The following is a 19,795-nucleotide window of genomic DNA, read 5'->3' as shown; positions in this document are numbered from 1 at the left end:
AGGTTGTTATGGCCGGGGTTGGTAGTGGGGATAAGCTCCCACTACCTATGAAATTCTCCCAATGGTGTGTGTCTCAACAACCAAGTCCAGCTCCTGACCCTCACGTGTGGCTTAGCTACAAAGCTCCATGGAACCGTTTCTACTGACAGGAAGAGGGGTAAAGGTGGGTTACTACAGCGGGTTAAACCAGTGGCTTCGGGCAGATGGAGAAAGAAAACTCTGATCTCAGACCTCCACGGCTTTACAACTATACCCACTCATGGGGAAGGCTTCAGGGAAAAACGTGGAGCTGGAGTCCCTAAGGCAGTTGAGTTTAATGTCTGGTAACCCCAGTGATGCTGCTGGTGCCAAACTGTATCAGTCTCTGTTGTTCCTTTGGGTTTATCAGATGCGTGGAGAGGGGGAGCTTGTTACATGGGCAACAGCTTGTTCTCCATATCGTACTGCCCAGGCTTGTATATCTGGACAGCTAGGATGCAACATCCACAGTCAACCCTGACCAATGGAGGCCTCTGAGTCAGGAACCATATTGCTGTGTGTGAGTGTGCTGTTGTGTCCGTGTACTGTGTCACTCACTGGGACACTATATTCAGTGTAATGAATACACAGGGTCTCACTCAGCACAGCACAGCATGAAGGCTGAGGAATAAACACCTTGCTGAGCTCAGACCTCAGTCTGGGGAATTAACAAGCAGTGTCCTGGGAAACAGATGGGATAACTGTGATCCCTGAACATGACAGACCAGGCCTTTGACCTGGGGATAGAGTGTGTAACTGTGACCCACAGATACAGACTGTCCAGCCCATTCACACCAGGTCCATTCTCCCTGTGTGCTGAGCTCCCTCAGTCTCAGACACATGAGATTCTCCATTGTTGGTTCGATCCCTCCCGGCTCCTGACTCAGCCTCGGTGGATGTGGCGGGTGTATCCTCCAGACTCACTACACTGGGACCGTGAGCCCAGCCCCAGCCACGGGTAGTCAGTGGGGTTCAGTAAACAGAGAAACACACAGGATCTGCCCTCACCCATCCATTAGGGGTGTTTCAGGAACTGGTGAAACCCGGGCCCCTCTGCAGTGTCTCACTCACCGTACACCTCCAGTCGCACTGTTGATTTGTTTTCAGCTCCTGAATCTTTTGTAAACATCACCTCATAATCACCGGAGTCCTCTCTCCGTAGATCATGGATTTCCAGACTGAAGTCCCCGGGATGAAGAGTTATCCGTTGCTTGTACTCGGTACCGAAGGAGGTAACGCTCCCCTTTGAGTACTTCACTATCTGGGTTCTGGGTGATACCCGATTCCACTCAACCTCAGTAACGTTCTGTTCGACTGGGATCCCAGGAGATAAGGAGACTGACCGTCCCCGAGTTCCGTTCACAGTGGTCGGGGAAGCCCCAGTCCCAGCTGAGGAGACAAGAGGAGACAGTCAGCAGATGAGCTCAGTGACTGGAGGAGGAATCAGAGCTGTGAGAATCACAGATAAAGCAACAGGCCATTTGGCCCATCGTCTGTCTCCCAGCCCTGTGAGAGCTGGCCCACAGATCCTACATCACACAGTGAGCCTGTGGGAGTGGGGAACTGAGAGAAGACCCTCTGCAACTGGCCCTGAGGGAGAAAGTTACAGCCTGCAGCCATGTTGGGGGGGAGGGGAGGGGAGTTGGAAAGACGGGGTCTTTGAAAGCAGTCCCGAAAACCCATTTCAGCTCAGCTCAGCTCAGAGCCCGAGCCATTGCCAGTGTCTCCTCTTTCTCTTTCCTATTCGATCCTCCCCTCCTCTCCCCACCCTGCTCAGATCCCACATCAGACTCCACACTATATCCTTCCCCACCCAGGGAATCTGCCCCTTGTTGTCCCTGATACCCTCTTCACAACCAACTCTGGAGCTGTGTGTGTGATCAGCACATTTACCAACTGAGCCCCACTCCACTGTGTCAGCTGACTCCCAGCCCCCACCCTGGAACACACCAGGCGCAGAATCTGCCCAACCAAGAAAGGACTGGCTTTTGCCCGCTGACCCCAATCAAAGTTTCAAAGCTCATTTATTATCAACTTTTGTTTGCAGAATACAACCCTGAGATCCATCTTCTCACAGACAGCCACGAAACAAAGAAACATCGTGGAACCCGTTCAAAGAAAGCATCAAACACCCAATGCACCAAAAAAAGAACAAATCGTACAAACGGTAAAAAATGAGTGAATAAACATTGAACCACTGAGTCCTTGAAACGGACTGTTCAGTTTAGTTCAGTTCAGTTCAATTTAGCACTGTGTTGTTCATTGACTGCAGGCCGCAGAGCCGGTCCACCCAAATCAAAATCACTCAAAATAGCAATAAAAAGAGTAACCAGAAACAAACATACCATGAACTACAGAGTCCAACCCACAAACTGTGCCGATTAAACCTTGCCCAAGGTCTAAGCCTCTGGCAGGAGAGGGAGAGAGAGAGAGTGCAGTCACACACAGGCTAACAGGGATGATCACTCACTCACCTTCCGCCCTCACTCTCATTGATCTGAACCTTCCTCAACGCTTTAATCGGTGAGTTGGTTGAGAACTGGAGCCGATCATGGGTTCGTGCTCTGCCAATAGGCCGCACATTCTATTCTCAAACATGCCAAATTCCCTCAGAGACAGCAAAAGCACCAGATCACTCATTCGGCCCAAAACACATTATCATACAGTAATTACAGGCTCCAATCACACACAGATCAGTAGTGGATGCATATTTAAAAGAAGGAGAAGAAGTAGACGATCTTCCATCCCTCACACCTGGGATCTGACTCCCCCTCCTCGGAGCACTGGCACTGGTCTATCTGGTGACTTTACTTCCTTTCAACCAGGGAACACTTTCGACATGTGAATCACACGTACCTTCTTTGGTCTCTGTTCATGTTTGGATTTGGGACACAGTCAGTGGCCGTGTTCTGAAATCTGTTCCCATTTTCACATGTTTCTCATAACATTGAAGGACACCATTTGGTCCACCAAGTCTGTGTGATTTTATCAATCCCATTCCCTGTCATTTCCCTCTATTGTAACCTCTCACACAAACCCAGTAACATCCCCCGATAAAATAGGCCAAAGTCAACATGGTTTCCTTGAAGGAAAGTCTTTCCTGGTGACTCTGCTACTAAACAAGACAGATTTCCATGGTAGTAGCATGGATAGAAGACTGACTGACTGGCAGAAGGCAAAGAGTGGGGAATAAATGGGTGCTTTACTGGTTGGCTGCCGTTGTCTACTGGTATTCCACAGGGGTCAGTGTTGGGTTCATTACTTTTCCAGTTATGTGTTCACAATCTGGATGACAGAATTGATGGCTTTGTGGCCAAGTTTGTAAATGATGTTTCAAGATAGCAGTGAGCTGAGATTTATGGGGAAGTCGTGGCTTGTTTTGGGTTTTAGGAACAGGGATGCAGGGGAATTAGGGGGCTTGGAGGAGAGGCCAGATTCTTAAGTCTCTGCTGTATGATTGAAGGACAGCGACACAGAAAGGGGACAACTGCGAGCCAGGCTGACTGTCGGACCAGCAGACCGACTTGGACAATGGATGATAGTTCTCGCAAGGTCGCCAAGCGGTTGGCAGGTTTCAGAGATGGAGTTCTGTGTCAGTAGGGGGAATGGCAACCAATGACTCCTGAGTCTGCAAATCAGTAAGACCGGAGTTCAAGGCCTAGTATTCAGGGTCCTGTCATCGTTGAGCCCAGAGTTCAGTGAACAGTGGGCCTTGTGGTCAATGCTGAGGATCGAGGCCTAATAGTCAAATTACAGAACTAGGGGCCGGTCATCTGGTCCCAGATCTATGAGTCTTTGGGGTAATGTGCATGTCCTGATCTGAGACTACTGGGATAATCAGAGGACCAATGTCTGCAAGTCTGGATCCAGATCGAGTCCATGGATAATCTGCACGTTTGGATTCAGATCGAGTCCATGGGGTAATCTGCATGTCTGGATCCAGATCGAGTCCATGGGGTAATCTGCAAGTCTGGATCCATATCGAGTCCATGGATAATCTGCACGTCTGGATCCAGATCGAGTCCATGGGGTAATCTGCATGTCTGGATCCAGATCGAGTCTATGGGGTAATCTGCAAGTCTGGATCCAGATCGAGTCCATGGGATAATCTGCAAATCTGGATCCAGATCGAGTCCATGGATAATCTGCAAGTCTGGATCCAGATCGAGTCCATGGGGTAATCTGCAAGTCTGGATCCAGATCGAGTCCATGGGTAATCTGCAAATCTGGATCCAGATCGAGTCCATGGGTAATCTGCAAATCTGGATCCAGATCGAGTCCATGGGTAATCTGCAAATCTGGATCCAGATCGTGTCCATGGGTAATCTGCAAATCTGGATCCAGATCGAGTCCATGGATAATCTGCAAATCTGGATCCAGATCGTGTCCATGGGTAATCTGCAAATCTGGATCCAGATCAAGTCCATGGGTAATCTGCAAGTCTGGATCCAGATCGAGTCCATGGGTAATCTGCAAGTCTGGATCCAGATCGAGTCCATGGGTAATCTGCATGTCTGGATCCAGATCGAGTCCATGGGTAATCTGCATGTCTGGATCCAGATCGAGTCCATGGGTAATCTGCATGTCTGGATCCAGATCAAGTCCATGGGTAATCTGCAAGTCTGGATCCAGATCGAGTCCATGGGATAATCTGCAAATCTGGATCCAGATCGAGTCCATGGATAATCTGCATGTCTGGATCCAGATAGAGTCCATGGGTAATCTGCAAATCTGGATCCAGATCGAGTCCATGGGGTAATCGGCAAGTCTGGATCCAGATCGAGTCCATGGGGTAATCTGCAAGTCTGGATCCAAATCGAGTCCTTGGGGTAATCTGCAAGTCTGGATCCAGATCGAGTCCATGGGGTAATCTGCAAGTCTGGATCCAGATCGAGTCCATGGGTAATCTGCAAATCTGGATCCAGATCGAGTCCATGGGTAATCTGCAAATCTGGATCCAGATCGAGTCCATGGGGTAATCTGCATCTCTGGATCGAGATCGAGTCCATGGGGTAATCTGCATCTCTGGATCGAGATCGAGTCCATGGGGTAATCTGCATGTTTGGATCCAGATCGAGTCCTTGGGGTAATCTGCAAGTCTGGATCCAGATCGAGTCCTTGGGGTAATCTGCAAGTCTGGATCCAGATCGAGTCCATGGGGTAATCTGCAAGTCTGGATCCAGATCGAGTCCATGGGTAATCTGCAAGTCTGGATCCAGATCGAGTCCACTGTAGGCTGGAGGCTGAAGAATATGGACCGTCTTGATCAGAATCAGAATCAGGTTTATTATCATCGGCATATTTTGTGAAATCTGTTGTTTTGCAGCAGCAGTACATTGCAATACAGATTGTAATTTTGAAAAATTATAAATTACAATCAGAAATGTATTTAACATTAACTTACAGTAAGTAAGTAGAGCAAAAAAGAAAACAGAGAAGAGAAAAAAATACTGAGGTTGTGTTCACGGGGTAATTGTCCATTCAGAAATCTGATGGTGGAGGGAATGAAGCTGTTCCTGAGGGTTTGAGTGGTGTCTTCAGGCTCCTGGACCTCCTCCCTGAAGTCAATGAGAAGAGGCATGTCCTGGGTGACAGGATTCCCAATGAAGGAGTCCTTGTGTATATTTAAAGTGGAGATTGACAGGTTCTTAGTGAGTAAGGATGTCAAAGTTTACAGGGAGAAGGCAGGACAAAGGGGTTGGAGGGAAAGTAAATCAGCCATGATGGAATCAGCAACTTCATAGGCTGAATGACCTAATTCTGTTCCTATGTCTTATGATCATATGCATCCCTTTGCTCCTTTGATGAGAAACACAACACGGACAAACAGGAAATTGTAACCAGTGGTGGGAAATTCATGAGGAAGTCTCCTAGGGCATCCAACAGTACAGCACAGGAACAGGCACTGCAGCCCACCATATCTGTGCCAATTTTAATTCATCCCATCTGCTTGCACATGTTCTACAGTGTATCAGCCTCTACCCCATTGATCCATGTGTCTGTCTAAATGTCCCTTCAATGTTACTATCATGTCTGCTTCCACCACATCACCTGGCTGCACGTTGAGGAGCCCACCACACTGGCCTTGTGACTTCTCTTTAAGCTTTCTCCCCATTACCTTAAAGCTCTGCTGTCAGGTGTTTGACATTTCCACCATGGGTAAAGGACAGTCCACTCAACCCATACCTCTCATAATATTAAATACTGTTGTCAGGCCTTCTTTCAGCCTCTGTCACTTCAGAGAAAGCAGCCCAGCTTTGTCCAAACTCTTTTCATAGATCATATTTTCTAATCCAGGCAACAGCCTGACAAACCTCTTCTACACCCTCCCCAGAGCCTCCACAACCTTCCTGTAATGCAGCGACCAGAACTGCACTCAATACTCCAGATTTGGCTCAAACAAAGTTTTAATTAGCTGCATCATGACTTCTCAGTTTTCACACCCAGCAGCTGAACAGAGAAAATGAGCAGTGAGTTGTTTAGAGGAGATTATGAATATAACTGGGGCCTCTTCTGGGAAGGTTCAACCTGTACAAAAAGGACGGGTTACATCTGAACCCAAAGGGGTCCAATACCCGAGCAGGCGGGTTTAATAGAGTTGTTAGGGAGGGTTTAAACTAATTTGGCAGGGACATGGGAACTGGAGTGATAGGGCTGAGGAAGGGGAAAACAGAAATAAATCAAAAGATAGCGTGCAACAGAGATGATAGCAAGAACAGGCAGGAGATGAGGCCTAATCACAGCCAGTGTGATGAGTTACAGGGCAATAGAATGGTGGTGCAGTTAAAACAAAAAGCAACAAATAATCGACTGAGAGTGTTGTACTTGAATGCACACAGCATAAGAAATAAAATGGATGATCTTGAAATTCAGCTACAGATTAACAAGTATGACATTGTGACCATCTCTGAAACTTGGCTAAAGGATGGCTGCCATTGGGAGCTGAACGTTAAAGGATATACGTTGTATTGGAAAGGTAGGTTAGTAGGGGTGCTGTGGCCCTGTGTATAAGTATTATTAAGTCATTAGAAAGGAATGACATAGGATCGGAAGGTGTAGAGTCTCTATGGATTGAGTTAAGAAATGGCAAAGGTAAAAGGAGCCTAATGGCAGTTGTATACACAGCCAGGATGTGGATTACAAATTACAGCAGGAGATTGAAAAGGCATGTCAGAAGGGCAACGTCTTGATAATCGTTGGGTATTTTAACATGAAAGTGGATTAGGAAAACCAGGCCAGTACCGGACCTCAAGAGAGAAAATTTGTAGAATGCCTAAGAGATGGCTTTTTAGAACAGCTTGTTGTTGAGCCCACTAGGGGATTGGCTGTGCTGTATTGGGTGTTGTGCAATGATCCAGAGGTGATATGAGAGCTTAAGGTTAAGGAACCCTTAGGGAACTATGATCGCAAAATGATCAAATTCACTTTTAAATTTGTTAAGGAGAAACTAAATTCCAATGTGTCGATATGTCAGTGGAATAAAGGAGATTACAATGGCATTACAGGGGAACTCACCAAGGTTGACAGGAAGGGGACACTAGCAGGATGGACAACTGAGCAGCAATGGCTGGAGTTTCTGTGAAAAATGAGGGAAGTGCAAGACAGATAGATTCCAAATAAGAAGACATTTTCGAATGGAAGAAGGACACTACCGTGGCTGACAAGTGAAGTCAGAGCCAAAGTAAAAGCAAAAGAAAAGGCATACAAGGAAGCCAGGGCTAGTGGGAAGATAGAGGATTGGGAAACATTTTAAAACTTGCAGAAGGAAATTAAGAAGGACATTAGGAAGGAAAAGATGAATTATGAAAGAAAGCTGGTGACTAATATCCAAGAAGATACTAAAAGGCTTATTAAGTGTATAAAGGGTAAAAGAGAGTTGAGGGTAGATATAGGACCAATAGAAAATGACACTGGAGATACTGTAATGAGAGAAGCAGAGATGGCAGAGGAACTGAATGTGTATTTTGCATCAGTCTTCACAGTGGAAGACACCTGCAGCATACTGGACATTCAAGAGTGGCAGGGAAGTGAAGTTTCTGCAGTGAAAATTACGACTGAGAAGGTGATCAGGAAGCTTAATGGTCTGAGGGTGGATAAATCTCTGGACATGATAAAATGCACCATCAGGTTCTGAAGGAAGTAGCTGGCAAGGTTGCAAAGGCATTAACAATGATCTTTCCAGGATCGCTGGATTCTGGCATTGTACTGGATAACTGGGAAATTGCAAATGTTACTCCAGTATTTAAGAAGGGTAGGAAGCAACAGAAATGAAACAATAGACCAGTTATCCTGACAACAGTGGTTGGGAAGTTGTTGGAATCGATTGTTAGGGATGAGATTATGGTGTACCTGGAGGCACATGACAAGATAGGCCAAAACCAGCACCGTTTCCTGAAAGGAAAATCCTGCCTGACAAACCTACTGCAATTTTAAGGAAATTACAAGCAGAGTAGACAAAGGAGATGCAGTGGATCTGGTGTACTTGGATTTTCAGAAGGCCTTTGACAAGGTGCCACACATGAGGCTGCTTTGCAAGATAGGAGCCTGTGGAATTACAGGGAATTACTAGCATAGGTGGAGCATTGGTTGATCAACAGAAAACAAACAGTGGGAATAAAGAGATCCTATTCTGACTGGCTGCTGGTTACCAGTGGAGTTCCACAGCGGTTGGTGTTGGGATCGCTGCTCTTTATGATATATGTCAGGGATTTGGACTATAGGATTAATGGATTTGTGGCTAGATTTGCCGGTGATGCAAAGATAGGAGGAGGAGGGGCTCCTTATTTTAGAAAGGATAGACTGACATCGGAGAGGGTTCAGAGAAGACTCACAAGAATTATTCCAGGAATGAAAGGGTTACCATATGAGGAATGTCTGGCAGCTCTTTGCTGTATTCCCTGGAGTTCAGGAGAATGAGGGGGGATCTCATAGAAACATTATGAATGTTAAAAGGCCTGAACAGATTAGATATGGCAAAGTTATTTCCCATGGAGTCTAGGACAAGAGGGCACAACTTCAGGATTAAAGGACATCCATTTAGAACAGAGATGCGGAGAAATGACTTTAGTCAGAGGGTGGTAAATCTGTGGAATTTGTTGCCATGAGCGGTTGTGGAGACCAAGTCATTGGGTGCATTTAATGCAGAGATAGATATGTTCTAATTAGCCAGGGAATCAAAGGGTATGGGGAGAAGGCAGAGGAGTGGGGGAGAGCAGAAGAATTGGATCAGCACAAGATGGAATGGTGGAGCAGACTCGATGGGCTGAATGGCCTACTTCTGCTCCTATATCTTATGATCTTATGGTGTAACAGTTGAGGGTAGGGCAGTGGATATTGTTTACATGGACCATGGAAAAGCATTTGACAAAATTTCTCATGGCCAGCTGCTCCAGGCAGTTTCATCAGAGACAAAGGGCCAGAGTCAGGGTGTCCAACTAATGTTGCCTGCTAACTCATTTCTGCCCCTGTCTTCCCCCCCTCCCATGCCTCTTCCAACCATCCCTCCAATCCACCCAACATCCTTGTCATGTTCCTTTCCCACAAAACGTCTCTGCAGCTGGTCCCAGCTCCTGAGTTTGGAAGGGTCCTGGCCCACTCTCCCGTACTTCTGCATCCCTTCCACACGGTTGAGCAGCTGGTCCAGAATTAGCAACGGGTTGGCTCTGTAGTTATTCAATGTAGATTTGAAATGCAAAAAATGGTCAGATGAATCCCATGAAAAGAGCAGAGAAATATGTCTCCAAATTCAGGGAGCACAAGACATAGAAAGAACAGACGAAGGATAATAGTGATTACCTCTGTGCTTAAAAAAAATTGGTGCCAGGATTCCCCAAAGGGTAATTTTCAGGCTGAGTCAGTGGTGAGGAGGGCCAAAGTAATGTGAGAATTCATTTCTAGAGGACTAGAATAGAAAAGCAAGGATGTAATACTGCAGCTTTATGAGGAACTGGTGAGGCCTCACTAGGAGAATTGTGAACAACTTCCAACTGGTGCCGCTTACAGCAGCCATGTTGTGAGCTCCGATCCAACTGTACAGTATAACGTTGATTTCTGCAATTTCCTTCGCATTTCATGTTCAAGTAGCTAATAGTCACATCAGATACAATAGACTGACCCTCCTGAACATCAGGAAGATGGCATTTACCCACCATGTAACTGATGCACCATCAATAACTCTTGGAAATGGGAGGTGAATGATAGGCTTTTATTAGCAGCAAAATGGAGCACAGCATCTCGGAGACTGAGGGAGGAGCAGTGCCTCCAATCGCCTTTATACAGGGGTCTGTGGGAGGAGCCACAGGAGCAGTCAGCTGAGGGACGTGTCCAGACAGGTATACATAGTTTACCACATTCACCCCCCCCCCCCTTTGTTTTAAAAGAGAGTCCCCACGGTGCGAAGTTTCTTGCAAGCATATTTACAGGTTAAGTCTATCAGGCGGTCGAGTCTGTCGCTGCGATCTACGTAGCACCGGTGGTGATTGCACCCGTGACGGTGGTGATTGTACCGGTGACAGTGGTTGTGCTGGCTCTGGCCTAACTGGAGGTGTCAGCCCATTATGTGTCAGTAATCCCTCATGCGTGTGCGAGGCACCCGGTATGGGAGTGTTGTGAGGAGTCTGTATAGGGCTTGGTGTGCGCGGTGTCTCTTGAGTATATACATCGCTGGGTACGGGGTTCATAGTCACCGTGGAGTGTTCAGGGTAGGGGTCTAGTGCTCCTGCGGGCGCCAGGTCGCGGACGGAGACCATGTCCTCCCGCCCGTCAGGTAAGACCACGTAAGCATACTGGGGGTTCACATGAAGTAAGTGAACCCTCTTGACCAGTGGGGAGTATTTATTGCTCCTCGCATGTTTCCGGAGCAGCACTGGCCCTGGGGACATCAGCCAAGCCGGTAGGGTGGTCCCAGTGGCAGACTTCCTGGGAAAAGAAAAGAGTCACTCATGAGGGGTGGCATTGCTGAACAGGGAGCGGATGGAGTGGAGTGCCTCGGGGAGGACCTCCTGCCAGTGAGAGACTGGCAATCCCTTTGTCCTAAGGGCTAAGAGTGTGGCCTTCCACACCGTGGCATTCTCCCTCTCCACCTGTCCATTGCCCCGGGTATTATAGTTTATGGTCCTACTAGTCGCAATACCACTAGCCAGCAGGTACTGGCGCAGCTTGTCACTCATAAGGGAGGACCCTCTATCAATATAGATATAGAAGGATATCCGAACAGAGTGAAGAGCTGGCGCAGGGCTTTTACGACGGACGTGGCAGTAGTATCGGGGCAGGGGATGGCAAAGGGGAAACACGAGTACTCGTCGATTATGTTGAGAAAGTAGACATTGCAGTCAATGGAGGGAAGGGGGCCCTTAAAGTCGACACTCAGTTGCTCAAAAGGGCGGGTGGCCTTGATAAGTTGTGCCTTTTCAGGACGGTAGAAGTGCGGTTTGCACTCAGCGCAGACTTGGCAGTCCCTGGTCATCATCCTGATGTCCTCAAGGGAGTACGGCAGGTTCCGGGCTTTCACGAAATGGTAAAGTCGGGTGACCCCCGGGTGGCAAAGATCTGCATGGAGGGCGTATAGCCAGTCGAGCTGCGCACTGGCACACGCTCCCTGTGATAGGACATCAGGGGGCTCATTGAGCCTTCCAGGCTGGTACAGGATGTCATAGTTGTAGGTGAAGAATTCTATTCTCCACCTCAAAATTTTATCATTTTTGATTTTGCCCCGCTGTTGGTTGCTAAACATGAACGCAACTGAGCACTGGTCGGTCAGCAAGGTGAACCTTTTGCTGGCGAGATAGTGCCTCTAGTGCCTAATAGCTTCCACTATGGCCTGGGCTTCTTTCTCCACCGTGGAGTGCCGAATTTCAGGGCCTTGAGGGGTACGAGAGAAGAATGCTACCGGCCTTCCTGCCTGATTGAGGGTAGCAGCCAGCGCGAAGTCGGAGGTGTCACCCTCTACTTGGAAGGGAATGGTCTCGTCCACCACATGCATCATTGCTTTGGCAATGTCCCCTTTAATGCGGCTGAAGGCCGTGTGGGCCTCGGCTGAGAGGGGAAATGCGGTGGACTTGACCGGGGGCGGGCCTTGTCTGCGTAGTGAGGGACCCATTGGGCATAATAGGAAAAGAAGCCCAGGCACCGTCTGAGGGCTCTGAGGGTGGTGGGAAGAGGAAGTTCCAACAGGGGGCGCGTACGGTCGGGGTCAGGGCCAATGACCCCGTTCTCCACAACATACCCAAGGATAGCAAGTCAGGTGGTTCCAAACACACATTTGTCCCTGTTATAGGTAAGGTTAAGAGCTTTAGCTGCTTGGAAAAATCATTGGAGGTTGGTGTCGTGATCCTGCTAGTCGTGACCGCAGGTGGTGATGTTATCCAGATATGGGAATGTGGCTTCAGTTGGCACTGGTCAACCATCCAGTCCATTTCCCTCTGGGAGACAGAGACACCATTTGTGACAAAGAAGGGGACACGCAGGAAGTGATAGAGCCTGCCGCCCGCCTCTAAGGCGGTGTAGGGGCGGTCCTCTTGGTGGATGGGGAGCTTATGGTAAGCGGATTTCAGGTCTATGGTCGAGTACACCTTGTACTGCGCTATCTGGTTGACCGTATCCACGATGCGGGGTAGGGGATACACGCCAAGCTGCGTGAACCTATTGATGGTCTGGCTATAGTCCACGACCATCCTATTTTTCTGCCCGGTCTGAACAACAACCACCTGGGCCCTCCAAGGACTTGTGCTTGGCTCAATGATCCCCTCCCTGAGCAGCCGCTGCACCTCTGACTGAATGAAGGCCCTGTCCCCCGCGCTGTACCTCCCGCTTTTAGTTACCACAGGTTTACAGTCAAGAGTCAGGTTGACGAACCGCGGTGGGGGAGGGATCTTGAGGGTGGAGAGGCTGCAAGTGGTGTCGGTAGTGCAGCTGTTGGCATGGTGTTGGGTGGGATGTGTGTGTGTGGTCAGTAGCGGGGTATATGACGAAGTCCCACAAAACTGAGGATTTCTGACAGTGATTGGTTGGTGGGGCCCGTCATACTCCATTGTCACACTTTTCAGGTGGTTCTGGAGGTCGAGCCCCAATAGCACAGGGGCACACAGTTGAGACATGACCAGTAACGCAAAGTCCCGATATTCTGTACCCTGCACCACCAATGTCGCTACACAACCCCCCCCCAGATGTCTGTGGAATGTGACCCAGAAGCCATGGTGACCCTCTGGTTTACTGGCTGTGTTACGAGTCTGCAGCGTTGCATCGTGTCCTGGTGAATAAAACTCTCAATGCTGCCCGTGTCAAACAGGCAGCTAGTCCTGTGCCCCTCCACCAGGATGTCCATCTTTGACCTTGTGGGGCGCATTGGTCGAGGGTCACGGAGGCCAGAGTTGAATCCCCATCTTGGTGCCCGGTAAGCACCCATGGGCCGGAGGTGGGGCGAGGTGGTGCCGACAAAGATGGCCGCCCCCATGCCTCACATGTGGCGCTGCTCGGCCCTGCTCGTGGTTTGGACTTACATGCCTTGGCGAAGTGGCCCTTCTTTCCGCAGCTGGAGCAGGTAGCTTCTCGGGCCGGGCAGTGCTTTTGGGGGTGCTTTTCAAGTCTGCAAAAGTAACACTCCGTGGACTTGCGACTGGCAGCAGCGGTGGTCGGTTTCGGGGAGTTCGTGGACTCGCGACTGGCAGCGGCAGGTTGCGGGGTCTGCAACGTCCACGGGGCCGGCGGATGATCACGCGGCTGGACAGCATCAGTGTTGTGCAGAGCGGCCTCCAGCGTGTCGGCCAGCTAAATCGCCGACTGTAAGGTAAGATCGGCGTGTTCCAGCAGCTGCTGGCACACGTACACTGACCTGATCCCCGTAACTCTTACTAGCAGCTCCGCATGCTGTTCCGCCGTCAGTCCCCTGCAGTCGCAGGCCCACACGAGTGTCTGTAGGGCCTGGACAAACTCCCCGCTCGACTCGCCGGTCTGCTGCTGCCGTGTCGCTAAGTGATGTCTTGCGTAGACGGTGTTCTCCGGCCTCCGGTATTGTTTCCTGAGGGCATCCATCACACCCTGGTAGTCCATTTTGTCTCTGATCATGGAATAGACCCTTGCACTGACTCTGGAGAGGAGAACCCTGCGCTTTGTGGCAGGGTCGGTCACATGAATCTCCTCCAGGTACGATTCGAAGCATGCTAGCCAGAGTTCAAAAGCATTGACGGCTTCCTGGGATTGTGGGTCGAGATCCAATCTGACTGGTCGTAAAATGCGCTCCATGTTTTAAAATTGCTGCTAATAAAATTGATGCACCATCAATAACTCTCGGAGACGGGAGGTGAACGATAGGCTTTTATTAGCAGCAAAATTGAGCACTGAAGGGGGGAGCAGTGCCTCCATTTGCCTTTATACAGGGGTCTGTGGGAGGAGCCACAGGAGCAGTCAGTAGAGGGGCATGTTCAGACAGGTATACATAGTTTACCACAGTAACACACACAAAGTGCTGGTGGAACTCAGCAGGCCAGGCAGCATCTATAGGGAGAAGTACAGTCAGCATTTTGGGCCGAGACCCTTCGTCAGGAGTGTGATCCACCATGTTACCCACCATGTGCTGCCTTTCCTACACTGGGAACCCCTGCTTGCCTGATCCATGGTAGACTCACCTACAGCACCGCCGTTGCCCCAGAAGTGGAGTCGGAGGCGAGGGAAAAGGCCCGGTGTCCTGGTGAGGCTGAGATGGCGTGCAAATTGGCCGTCACTCCCTAGTGTACTCCTGGTTAACGTAAAGTTCCTAGATCACAAGCAGTGCAAGCTGAGAGCCAGAATCTCCTATCAGCGGGAAAAAAAGGAATAATGTTTTGTGCTTCATGGAGAGTCGTGGAGATCCCCGATCATGCCATCAAGCCCTCTGGGTTCTCCCTGTTCCAGGCTTACAGGTCGAAGAACCTCTCTGGGAAGAGTGAAGGAGATGTGGAATGCTTCATGGTCAACGATGTTTTTGTTCCGCAGACCTGGAATACCTGGTGCTGTTGTGCAGACCTTTCTGTCTGCCTGGAGAGTTCACGGCTGCTATCATCACAGCGGTGTACATTCTGCCGCGGGCTGATACTCACCTGGCTCTCAAGGAACAATCTGTGCAAAGTCATCAAGGCAGCGAAACAACAGTACAAGGACAAGATCCAGACACAATTTTCCACCAGCAACACCCACGGCTTATGGCAAGATCTGCACGCCATCACAGAGTTCAAAGCTAAACGCGGTGGAGTTTCCAACATCACTGCCTCTCTCCCAGATGAGCTAAATCATTTTTACGCGGGATTCGCTGTTGCCGATACTGAGCCCCTGGGGAGACATGCTGATGACACAACCAGCAGCTTGGTCATCTCTGAGGCCAAAGGACACAGGTGTTTCCAACGGGCGGACAGTCGCACGGCTGCGGAACGGGACGGCATCCCAGAGTAGATACTCAGAATGTGCGCAGCACAACTGGCAGATGTGTTTACAGACATTTTTAATCTCTCCCTCTCCCCGTAAAGTATGCCCTCCTGCTTCAAAACATCCACCATTGTTCCTGTACCTAAAAAGAACAAGGTCACAGGTCTTAATGACAGGTGTCCTGTCCCACTCACCTCAATAGTAAGCAAATGCTTTGAGAGGCTGCTGAAGGATTACATCTGCAGCAAACCAGACTCCTACAATTGGCCTACCAACACAACTGATGGACAGATGACGCAATAGCCTCAGCTCTAAACGTTGTCCTTACACATCTGGAGAAGGATACTTATGTGAGAATGCTGCTCTTGGACTACAGTTCAACATTCAACATAATTCCCCCCAGGCTTGACAAGAAGCTCAGAGACCTCGGCCTTCACCCTGCCTTGTGCAGTGGGATCCTGGACCTTCTGTCAGATCGCCAGTGGGTGGTAAGAGTGGGCTCCCTCACCTCTGCCCCTCTGCCCCTCCACACAGGTTCTCCTCAGGGCTATGTCCTACGCCCCCTCCTTTACTCTCTGTATACCCATGACCATCTGCCACCCACAGCTCCAATCCGCTAATTAATTTTGCTGATGACACTACAGTGCTTGGCCTAATGTCAAATAACAATGAGGCAGCCTGCAGAGAAGAAGTCATCATCCTGATACAGTGGTGTCAAGAAAACAAACTCTCCCTCAATATTACAAAAACAAAGGTGCAGTTTGTGGATTCCAGGAGAAATGGAGACCGGCTGACCCCTATTGACATCAATGGATCTGGGATTGAGAGGGTGAACAGCTTTAAATTTCTCGGCATCCACATCACCAAGCATCTCACGTGGTCTGTACACACCAGCTGTGTAGTGAAAAAGGCACAACACGCCTCTTTCACCTCAGACAGTTGAAGAAGTTTGGTATGGACCTCTAATTTCTAAAAATTTCCTACAGGGGCACGATTGAGAGTATCCTGACTGGCTGCATTACTGCCTGGTATGGGAACTGTACCACCCTTTATCACAGGACTCTACAGAGATTGGTGCGGACAGCCCAGCGCATCTGTGGATGTGAACTTCCCATGATCCAGAACATTTACAAAGACAGGTGTGTAAAAATGGCCAGAAAAATCATTGGGGACCCGAGTCATCCCAACCACAAACTGTTCCAGCTGCTACCATCCGGGAAATGGTACCGCAGCATAAAAGCCAGGACCAACAGGCTCCGGGACAGCTTCTTCCACCAGGCCATCAGACTGATTAACTCACGCTGATACAATTGTATTTCTAAGTTATATTGACTGTTGTACATACTATTTACTGTAAATTGCTATAGATTGTATGTTGCACATTTAATGTAAAGATTTTTACTCCTCGTGTATATGAAGGATGGAAGTAATAAAGTCAATTCAATTCAGCAGTTGGGGAAGGATGTGCTCTCGTTGGAGAAGGTTCAGAGGAGGTTCACAAGAATGATTCTGGGAACGAAGGATTCTCATATCAGGAGCAATTGTTGGCTTTCGGCCTGTTCTCACCAGAATTTAAAAGAATGAGTGGGGAATCTCACTGAACCCTGTCAAATATTGAAAGGCTTAGAGAGAGTGGATGTGGAGAGGATGTTCCCTGTTTTGGGGGGAGTCTAGGAGCAAAGTGCACAGCCTCAAATTGAGGGGTGTTCCTCGTGAACAGAGATGAGGAGGATTTTCTTTAGCCAGAGAGTGGTGAATCTGTGGAATTCGTTGCCACAGTTGGCTGTGGAAGCCAAGTCATTGAGTGTATTTAAGGTGAAGTTTGATAGCTTCTTGATTAGTCAGGGCATGAAGGAATACAGGGAGGAGAAATGGATCAACTATGTTGAAATGGCAGACCAGACTCTATGGCAAAATAGCCTATTCTATTCATATGTCTCATGGTCTTAGGGAGTCTCAGGATGAACTAGACGATTATTACCTGCTCTACCCCTGCCTTCCTCAGGTTTCAACAATGCCCATGCCAAGTGGCATCTCCTGAGTACTTGCTGAGGCCAAAATCAGCCAGTGCCTTGCCACAGGCGGAGGCTCCCAACAGCACCATGGGAGAGGGATGGTGGGGGGATGCAGAGGGGATCAGCAGAAGATTGATGTAAATGTACCATGAATTGAACTAGCAGAAGGTCTAAGAAAACGTCTCACTCACTCTGTTATTGGTATAAGATACACAGTTGTACAAAAGACAATGAGATTAATGAACATGGAGAATAAAGATGTTGAACACGTGCATGAGGTTTACAAGAGTTTTCCGCATTCACTCTAAAAGCAGGGATGCCGTTTTCATAAATGTTATTGCAAATATGTTGGAACCTTCGTTAAAGGAAATGTATACTGTTATCTGTGTGAAATGAGAAGTGTTTGATAAAATTGTGAGTGTTTTGCAATATTGCTTAGGGCAATTTCAACATCAAAGCATTAGAACTGTTAAGGGGACTTGTTTGAGGACTGGCTACTCCCTGGACAACTGGTTTGTTCAACCTCTGTTTGCTCCTTCTGTTTTCTAATCCAGGCAACAGTCTGGTGAACCCGTTCCGCACCCTCTCCAAAGGGTCTACATCCTTCCCGTAAAGCAGTGACCAGAACTGCACAGATCTTCCCAATGTGGCTGAAACAACGTTTTATATAGCTGCATCATGACTTCCCAGTTTTCACACCCAGTACATCGATTTCAACATTTAAGAGAAGCTTGGACAGTAAAGTTATGGAGGGCTATGGTCAATGGGAGTAGGCAGTTTAAATGGTTCAGGATAGACTAAAAGGGCCAAAGGGCCTGTTTCTATGCTGTACTTCTCTATGACCGGAACAGAGAAGGCGAGCATTGAGAGTCCAGAGGGGATTAATGAAGATAATTGATGATGGTGGGGCAGTGGATATCGTTCACATGGACCACGATAAGCATTTGATAAGGTTCACAGAAACAGAGAGAGCCAGTGCCAAGATGCTCAACTAATATTGCCTAGTAATTCATCTCTATCCCCTTTCTTCCCTCCTGTCCTTCCTCCAGCTCAGCACCCTTTCTTCCTTCCCCACAAAACAGCTCTAGACCTGATCCCAGTTCCTGGTTCAGAAGGGTCCTGGGCCACACACCCTTACTCTGCACCCTTCCAAACAGTTGAACAGCTGGACTGCTCCATTTCCAAATTAGCAACAGGTTGTCCCTGCGGTTACAGCCTGAGCAACTTCCACTTTCCTCGTAGGCACTGAGAAGTAAGCTTCTCTTTTTCTGTGCCTGACTCTTACCCCGACAGCACAGACGGAGCTGTAATCTGGATCTAACCCTTCCTCTGAGAATGTGATAGTGTGAAAGTTGTGGCAAGGTGAGGGTTAAGCAGATGCGTGCAAACGGCCCAGGCAAGAAAGGCCATTGAGGGTCGTAGCTTCCCTTTGCACACAGGGAGCGAGGGCCATGTAGGCATAAGGATCCAAGGCACACGCACCAACTAAGGGACAACTACTTAACTAACATCGAGGTCTTGTCAGTTTCTCGATTGTAGTTTTTATTAACTTTTAGCATCTGCATTGAGAATAGCGATTGATTCTGCAGATAAGGAATTTGACCAGACACAGTTTACCAAATGGTCAACATCCGTAACTGCTTGTCGATTAGTTATAAAAATGTCATTTCACAGTTCTGAATTCATAAAGTTTAGTGACAGGGCCATGTTGTTCTCCAAGAGGGACAGTGTGAGTGAGGAATGACTGTGAATCTTCAGTGTCCAGTTAATCGCAACAACAATGGGACAGTCTAGAGGCTGTTTCACAATGTATTTAACTTGTACCTTGGGAGTGTGTGAAGAGACATTGTACAGGAGTTTCACTCTCCATTTACCCGGCTCTGTCTCTCCCCGGGAATTTGTGATGCAGAAATGCCCAGCCAGAAAGTAACACAGACTGGAGAGAAGGAAGTGAAATACAAAGACATGTTATGAATAAAACTCACATGCGAAGACGGAGATGGAGAGAGTCAGGCAGGAACAGATCAGCAGTGGCCCAATGATCATCTTTCTCAGGGAATGGTCAGCGGATGCTGGGCAACAGCACAAATATTCTTCTCACTGTGGATCCTTGGCAATGTGCAGTTCGCTTGTGCAGCAAGAAAGTAGAGGCTCAGTGTGAGGCAGAGAGGTCAGCTGGAGGAGGTGTGTTCTTAAGTAGAAAGCCACAGTATTGGATGTCAAGAGCAAACTATCTGTCGACAGTGTTTCTGCGAGAGGAACTAATTACTCAGAAATAAAACTCCACAGTATCTTAGGGAGATAATTCCAAGCCACCCTCCACCATCCCGGCTGTAAAAAGAAATACTCCCTACCTCTGTCCGGAATGA

General features: G+C 48.5%; 1 protein-coding gene across 1 annotated transcript in view; it reads right to left on the bottom strand.

Annotated features, from left to right (window-relative positions):
* LOC132381253 (uncharacterized) overlaps positions 1–19,547 on the bottom strand; it is a 48,825-nt gene extending 29,278 nt beyond the window's left edge. The window contains exons 1-2 of the mRNA XM_059950633.1: positions 19,412–19,547; positions 1,090–1,407 (exon numbers count right to left, since the gene is read on the bottom strand). Coding sequence (XP_059806616.1) covers positions 1,090–1,407; positions 19,412–19,472 — 379 coding nt within the window. The 5' untranslated portion in view covers positions 19,473–19,547. The remainder of the gene's footprint in view (positions 1–1,089; positions 1,408–19,411) is intronic.
* Between the last annotated feature and the right edge of the window lie 248 nt (positions 19,548–19,795).

The sequence above is a fragment of the Hypanus sabinus genome, chromosome 25 (genome assembly GCF_030144855.1).
Source record: "Hypanus sabinus isolate sHypSab1 chromosome 25, sHypSab1.hap1, whole genome shotgun sequence".
In the NCBI taxonomy this organism is placed as follows: domain Eukaryota; kingdom Metazoa; phylum Chordata; class Chondrichthyes; order Myliobatiformes; family Dasyatidae; genus Hypanus; species Hypanus sabinus.
This window is presented reverse-complemented; position numbering and strand designations above follow the sequence as displayed.